The sequence below is a fragment of the Crassostrea angulata genome, chromosome 6 (assembly GCF_025612915.1).
Source record: "Crassostrea angulata isolate pt1a10 chromosome 6, ASM2561291v2, whole genome shotgun sequence".
In the NCBI taxonomy this organism is placed as follows: Eukaryota; Metazoa; Mollusca; class Bivalvia; order Ostreida; family Ostreidae; genus Magallana; species Magallana angulata.
The window spans coordinates 58,173,059-58,180,944 of NC_069116.1; the positions used below are offsets into that span (position 1 = coordinate 58,173,059).

Consider the following 7,886-nt stretch of genomic DNA (forward strand, 5'->3'; position numbering starts at 1 on the left):
TATATATTTAATTTTATGAAAATGTCTACATAGAATTGAAAAGTATTTTTAATTTGTTTACAATAGATAGCGGAATAATTTACGAATGAACTAATAAGTGAAAAACTTGGGATCCATTCTTTCATACCAAGTAGTAAGCACGATATTGACGAAATATGTCACTTGAAACGGTTCCTAAAGACCAGAGAAATTTAAGGGCTTGTCTTTTATGTTCTTTGGTTAAGGTAAGCAATCATGTTTTGTCCTTTTTAAAGTAGTCACAACTCACAAGTACAGTCTGATTCTGACAGCCTGTTTATAGTGCTCAGGTCCTATTGTTCAGTGTTGTTAGTCACTTCATCAATCATGATATGTATTTAGTTCACCAGGTGTTTGATCAGAAGAATTAACATCAGGTCACTTTTATACAAGAGCCTATAACTCTTTTGAAACAGGTTACATGGGTAGTACATACGTTTTTTTTTATCAGGTCCAGTACAATCTCCAGATTTAGCTATATAGCTTGAATAAGCTAAATAGCTTTATGAAGCTATTCAGAGTATCTTCATTTAGCTATTTTGTCATACATTTTCTTTAAATGTGCAATTTTTTTAGTATGTATAAAAAATCGCACTTTAGTGCAGTGATAATTTTCAACTTTGAACTGTTCTGTAAACAATGCATGTAAAGATTACTCGTAAGTTTGCGTCTCCTTAAGAGACTTTGCACTAAAAGTTTTTGGGCAACTGATTCATGACCACACAGTTACTTCTTGAATGAAATATAAAGGAGGTCAGTTATGGTGAACAAGATAATTGATTGGTAATGATTTATCACATTGAGAAGAAATGATACTTATCCACGCCTCATTGCACACAAAGTGGTGAACAGTTACCCAAACAATGGAAACATATTTTTTGCTTAAAAGTGTTTAAAAGCTGCAGTGTTAAAACTATCTTTAATTTGGGTAAAGTTTATAATGGTCAATGGTGCAAATATGAGTAGCAAGTTATTTGCAATTTTTCGTCTATTTCTTACAATAAATATTATCTTCAAAAACTGCAAATAAATAGCTTTAATATGTTTTACGGTGCTACCGTTCTGGCGAGCGCAGCAAGAATTGCACTTACTTTGGATCATTGTCAACTTATAGTTTTATTTAGGTATCAACAAACGTCAAAGAATTTTTGAGAGAGTATTGCTCTACAATAAGTATGCCAAAGGTACTAATTTTAATGGTTATGATACATACAGCGCAACCCCCTACCCCGAGAGAGAGAGAGAGAGAGAGAGAGAGAGAGAGAGAGAGAGAGAGAGAGAGAGAGAGAGAGAGCCCGGTTCCTGTTTGTAGGTGTGTAATTTCCCACTTTTGAATTTGATGGTCTGACTATATGCAATATCTACATAATTTTGTTAAATGTTTATTTTTTTCATTTTATTCCTTTTTATTTAGTTCAAAATATCCTATTGTTTATTTCCTCCCTACTCATATACTTACCTGCCTACTGTACATGCATGCACAGTTGGCTTAAAAATGGATCGATATGACAGCAAAGTATGGCTCTTGCTAGTATTTATACATAAAATCTCTATTTTAAAAAAAATTTAAAAAAATCATATGTCAATGAGGCAGGTATCGCAGTCTATACTGAAATAGCCAGTACACTCATTACAGATGTTTGATCCACCTCTAAATTTATCGCGGGAAAAATAGCGCGAGTGCACTGTGACGTCATCCATGACTTTGTTCGTCTTGTTTACGTTTCTCGACTCAATACGGAGGTATGGAAGCATGTAACAAATCTTTTGAGTCTTGCCAAAGCATATGCGGTACTCAAAACGTGTCTTCAAACTTTAAGTCACCGTAAATTACGAGTTAAAAGTCGGCCATTTTTGGCATAGCACCACGGGTGAAAACATTAGAGAGCATTATGGGACGTAGACAAAAAATTTTGTTTGATGAACTGTAGGTTTAGCTCGTTCTTTTTCCCGCGCACACTGGTTCTTAGAGCTCGCTTCGCTGCGCTCACTATTAAGCTATTTTGAATAGCTTTATAAAGCTATATAGCTATTTCAAGCTATATAGCTAAATCAAGAGAGTACTGGACCTGTTTATGTGACCTCAAGTCTTTTCTGAAACAGGATTGTTGGACACAGACCCCTGATCGGTTGTTTGACTCCCTTGGTGGTCGAACACCTAAATGGTGTACCTATTTTACCAACCAAATTGCACTCATTTTTCGTGTTCATCTCAGAATACCGTTTTTTCTTTAGAAAAATAGCACATAGTGTTTCAGTGTAGTGCAACTGCAATTGCAACTTCTCTGGCCTTTCCGGCATGCTCGGAAAAGCACCTCGAATTAATACCTAGGCGTCCATGACAACCCCCTTTTTATAAAACTTGATATAAATACAACACATTTTACGATCAGTTGAGATAAGAGCTATACTTCATTAAAGTAAACGATATAGTATTACACTAAAATATAACACAGAAGCGACATACAAGACTGTCTAACCAATACTTGTTTTAATGGGAAGCGACTCCATTTTGTATCAAATTCTAACATCCAGTGATGTTAATACAATCAAGGTGTTTTTCCGAGCCCACTGGAAAGGGCCATGAAGTTGCGATTGGTGCAAGTCGGCAAGTACTTAAACATGTTTACTTTATAATTCCTAATCAAACATTCTTTTAAAAATACATCTAGGAATTTCTGTATAATTAATGTGTTTCTGTCTTCAAAAAGATAAATTTTACTCAAAATACAACATGGCTTCATTCCTCAGAGTCAGACTCTCTATTCTCGATTTCTACGATCTAGGCATGTGAAAACAACTGCAGCCTGTTAAGGTAAAGGGTTCTAGAGTTCCGAAAATGTACGGTACATCCCAAATTGCCTATTGTGACCCATAAAGATCCTAAACAAGTAAATTTTTTAAAATAAAGGTCCTAAAGGAGTAAAATTTTGTTCATGTAAGGTTACTCTTTCTTAAAGAAAAGAGTTTTTAATTTAAAAATTATATTTCACAATATTTAATTCACTTAATATTGTGTTTTTGTTTCAAAAAGAAGACTCATTTCTCAGCTTTTCTATTTGGAATTCAAATTTTATGGGGAGATAAAAAACGACTATTAAAACAAAATAAAATCTTCCTGATGTATTCAAATTTTCAACTACTGGACTACTATTGATCAAATTAACCATTAAGTTTGCTTGAGAACCTTTGCAGCACATATTTGATATAGTGAAAGTATTTGTTGAAACCCATTAATTTTTTTTTAATCTGAACGGAAGCACTGTTACATAGAAATATTTGGTGGGTTCTGACAAAGAAGTGGAGGTGGTGAACATATCACCAGTTTGTGATTTCCTATGATTGATCAATAGGTGTAAAATGTGTCGAACTGAAATAATTTTTGCACTTGTTTATAATTATAAAAAGGATTTTCTTTCATTTATTTTTTCAGACACTAGAGCAATTTGAGTATGATGGCTGTGATAATTGTGAGGAATATCTCCGATTAAAGAACAACAGGGAACGCGTCTACGACTGCACCAGCTCCAACTTCGATGGGTAAGATTACTAACCTAAATATCAGAGTGACAAGTCATGTCATACAATGAACTGTGTCATCTCATTGGTATGATGAGGTCAATTTGTCATATTTAATTTACAAATTGTCTTTTGATGAATGAAGAATTAATGTACATAGAATGTGCAAACTAAATATAATTTCAGTCTGAACTACTAACTTCCATATTTTGTTATATCCCTCATGCTGAAATATCAAACTGGGGGAGTGTAAAAGTCCTAAAAGATTTCATCTTGTCAATTAGTTGACTATATTTGTGTTATACATGGGTATGTTTTAATTTACTACAAAGTTCTTTTTCAGTCTCTTGGAATGATCTTATGTAAAATCAATTTGCAAAAACAAAACCGACATTCACCACTATATTGAATTACTGTAGACGTACTTTTGTCCGCGTGGTATTAATTTACGCTATGAACGCGGGCACACATTTTCCGCGGAATTTTTTCCCAGTGTACTTAAAGTGCATTTTGGAATGAAATTTTGAAATTGCATTACATGAATAAGGATAATCGGAAGTTACTACATTATATAACACTTGCATATACGTGTACCCAATGTATATCGTTTTTATCTATGCAAACTGTCAAACAGATTTGTATTGAGAATTCACATAATAGATAATTTAATCTCCTAAAGAATTGAATTTTCTGTAAATTTACTTGCATAAAATTTAAACTTCTCCAAGCTTGAGACAATGGCACGTGTCAGACGACAAATAGCCCCAAGCGGGTCTGTCTTTCAATGACCCAATTAACTACACGCCAAGACCCGTGTTTTTACTGCAATTTTTTTATCCCTTTGTGCCTTGACTTTTAATTGATAAAACTGATCAACTCATAACTTAAACGACATGTGAACCAATAAATTGACAGTTAATAAAGATCACAAAACGATTTTAGCCAGCGTCGTAACATCTTGACGGTTAACTAATGACTACCGACCAGTGCACAACCGATAATTACTGTTTACTGTGAACAGTTCTTACAATTTAAGTCCAAAGTTGGACAGATTCTAGGTAATGAAACGCTCAGAACTAAATTTAATAATAATTATTCAAATGATTTTTTTTTTCATTCAAAGAACCGCATAAATTTTTACCCGCGGATTAAATTGATACTGTGATTCCGCGGAATTATGACCCCGTGGAAAAAAATACGTCTACAGTATGTAATTATATTTAATCGTAATGTTAGAAATATAAACTATTAGTTTGTGATTGATAAGCAGTCATTGTTCTAATCTTCAGTTGTGAAATCATTAATTTAGTAATGATTAATAAACAGTTCTTTTATTACTTGTAATACATTTCATACCTTTTTAACAGATTAATTGCTTTAATGGGTCCAGAGGACAGCTGGGTGGCCAAGTGGCAGCGAATTGGTGAGCTTTAGCAGAGTTATCTCTCTTTATATCAAATATTTTCATTTGTCAGAGCAGTGTGTTACATCTAAACTTAAAATAAAAAACTTATTCATGTGATAAAGATAAACTAAAAGTAACTTGACCGCCCACAGCTTTATTATTTGACCATGAGTTTTGGGGTGTTTTGTATTGCAGGTAGATTTGTTAAGGGGTGCTATGCCATATCTGTGACTGGTCGACTCCACCCCAGCACCGTCAGGGACCTCAAAAGTAAAGGCGTGTATTACCGGTCAAGAGACACCAGTCTGAAGACATGAAGGAAACATTGCTTGTATGTGACTGTGTGGATAGTTGTGGACAAGGGTGGAATGATTCCTGTCATAGCGAGAGACTGAATGTATCTCTGATTTAGATGGGAAATTTACCAGAATCTGAAAGAAGTGGGGCGATTTATTTTTTATGACATTAAAACATATGGCTGTGTATGTGCACATTAGACAAAAAATGCTACTACATGTATGTTTCTACTTACATTCTTCATTTTTTTCATTTTTATGCTATGTGTAAGTTGAGTATTTATGAGAAAATAAATCAATGGATTTGGATAATTTGTGTATTGGTACTTGAGTAGATGTGGAATGCAGATTCTTTAATACATGTACATTCATGATTGCTAAACTTAAAGTTTCTAGCATAAAAACTTTTATTTTTAAAAACTTGAACTATTATCATAATTGTATAATTATGAAAAGGCTTCTAGGTTCCATCACATTTTTGAAGAGTTTTTGCAATTTTGCAATTTGTAGGTAAAAATCGCTTCGAAATAATTTCAATGAATATAAATGATAGTTTACTATTGATTAAATAATTTGAATGTTATGCAGTGTTTGTCTCTTTGAAATTTTGGAAGGCTGTTGTGACTTTCATGTATAAATGGAGCGTTTATAGATTGTTAAAATACAATTTGATACAGAAAGGGGTAAAGCAACAATTTTGATAATAAGTACAAAGTGAAATTAAAATCTGATCTAATTTTATTCATTGGAAACATAAACAACAAATTAGCTTTTTAAATTTGTACAGAACACTTATCAACTCCCTTTATCAGTAAAGTTTTGTAAGGGTTCATAGTTATTAAATTTTAAAATGAATTGCTGAGAATATTGCCAGGGATAAGGTAAATGCATGTAAGCATAAAAATGGCTTGACTGCATGGAATCAAACCATATACCTGCATCTTATAATCTGATGCTCTTTCACTTTGCTGATACCCAAAAGCACAGGGGCCAAGCCCGTTTTAACATTAATTTCAATGTAACCATAAATAAAGATATTGAAATTAATGTTAAAACGGGCTTGGCCACTGTGCCCAAAAGCTAAGACTGCCTTTCAATTCTAAAAATGTATCCAAAATTGATCTCCCACTACTCACTGAAATGGAAACTAAAATTGAATCGATATCGGGGATTGTCACTTACAGTTGTTGTAGTAACTAGACAGTATTGAGATGGTGACCATCTCCCTGCTTAAATGATGGACATTAGATGAACAGAGAAATCTGCTTTGACCTTAACCTACAGCACCGATCAGACCCAACCTAACACCAGAGTAAACCCCAACTAAACCCCGGGTTTACTTTTTGAAAATTTGGGTCCACTTGGGGTTTACTTTGGGTATACTCAGGGTTTACTTTGGGTTTACTTGGATATTGCTTTTGAGGTCAACAGTACGCACTGAAGTGTGAAGCAAACCAGTACTTTATCTTACCATCCTACTGCATGTAATTTCTGCCCCTTGTATATTCCAAATACACAGTTAGCATCTGTTTTAAGGGGTATACTTCTAACTGGGTTTACTCTCTGTGTTCATTCTTGGTTTACTTTGGGTTTACTCTGGGTCCACTCTTAGACTAGTAAACCCGAAGTAAACCCAGGGTTTAGTTGGGGTTTACATGTACTTTCTGTTAGCTAGGTTGGGTCTGCTCGGAACTGTTTCTAGTTGATATAGAACTTAAATTCAAGCTCATTTCAACACCCTTAGCTACATGCATTCTTTTGTTTTAATCTGAGCAAGGTAAAGCCAATTGAAAATACCGTAATTTATGGATAATATTAACAGGATTTTTATGAAATTTTTCTGACCTTCACATTTGACCAAGAAATGTGCATGTTCAAGGTCACTACACACCCTATACCCAAAAGCTCTGTTTACTTGAAATGTGAACCAGATACTAGTAGAGCCGAGGGGAGAGAATATATGCCCTGAACAAAAAATTTTGTGTTGTCTGACATGACCTTGACATAGAAACTTCATTAAACATCAGTTAGTTCACATACGGCACACCCTTTGACCAAAGGCACCTTGTGGTTAAAGTATGAGCCAGATAAAGTCAAGGAGAGAAAAGATACACTCTGGACAAGGGATCTTGAATGGAGTGACAGATGGTCTAATGGATATTATGGACAAACAGATGAATGGATAGACTGCTCACGGTCCTAATTATATATTTAGAACAACTCTAAATCATTTAACTCAAATTCATATGGGATATATATATACAAACTGGAATTTTCAAATATCAATGATTTAAACTGAACAGCATGATTGATATATATTTACTGGTATTCCTGGATTGTACTACAATAGTATTCTAAAAATGTTCAAAAATATCTGTAATCAGGGACGTATATACTAGTATATACGTCCCTGCTATTATTGACAATAAATGTAAATATACATACATGTATCTTTATTTTGATAAATAATAATTACAACTCAAAATATAGAGTTGATACTATAAATAACTATAGCAGTCTAAAGTCAATCAGAACATCGGATATATATCTTGACTGACTATTGTGTGTTGAGTGAGTTGTGCAAATGAATAGGCCCTATTCTATTATGAAATGTCAAGAAATCAGCAAATATGTTCTTTCGTCTTCAT

At 33.7% G+C, this 7,886-nt stretch overlaps 1 protein-coding gene across 1 annotated transcript; it reads left to right on the plus strand.

The window, feature by feature from the left end:
- The first annotated feature begins 57 nt into the window (after positions 1–57).
- Positions 58–5,550, plus strand: LOC128187812 (transcription elongation factor SPT4-like). The gene is made up of 4 exons (XM_052858420.1): positions 58–224; positions 3,452–3,558; positions 4,905–4,960; positions 5,138–5,550. Exons 1-4 carry the CDS (start codon positions 156–158, stop codon positions 5,257–5,259), a joined length of 354 nt encoding a protein of 117 aa, XP_052714380.1. The 5' UTR covers positions 58–155; the 3' UTR covers positions 5,260–5,550.
- Positions 5,551–7,886: the final 2,336 nt, after the last annotated feature.

What these genes read in the sequence shown, in the direction of transcription:
- LOC128187812 (XM_052858420.1), top strand. Translation starts at nt 156, where the DNA reads ATGTCACTTGAAACGGTTCCTAAAGACCAGAGAAATTTAAGGGCTTGT. An exon ending in ACCAGCTCCAACTTCGATGG is followed by an intron (nt 3,559 to 4,904) that starts GTAAGATTACTA and finishes CCTTTTTAACAG; the next exon opens with ATTAATTGCTTTAATGGGTC. An exon ending in GGCCAAGTGGCAGCGAATTG is followed by an intron (nt 4,961 to 5,137) that starts GTGAGCTTTAGC and finishes TTTGTATTGCAG; the next exon opens with GTAGATTTGTTAAGGGGTGC.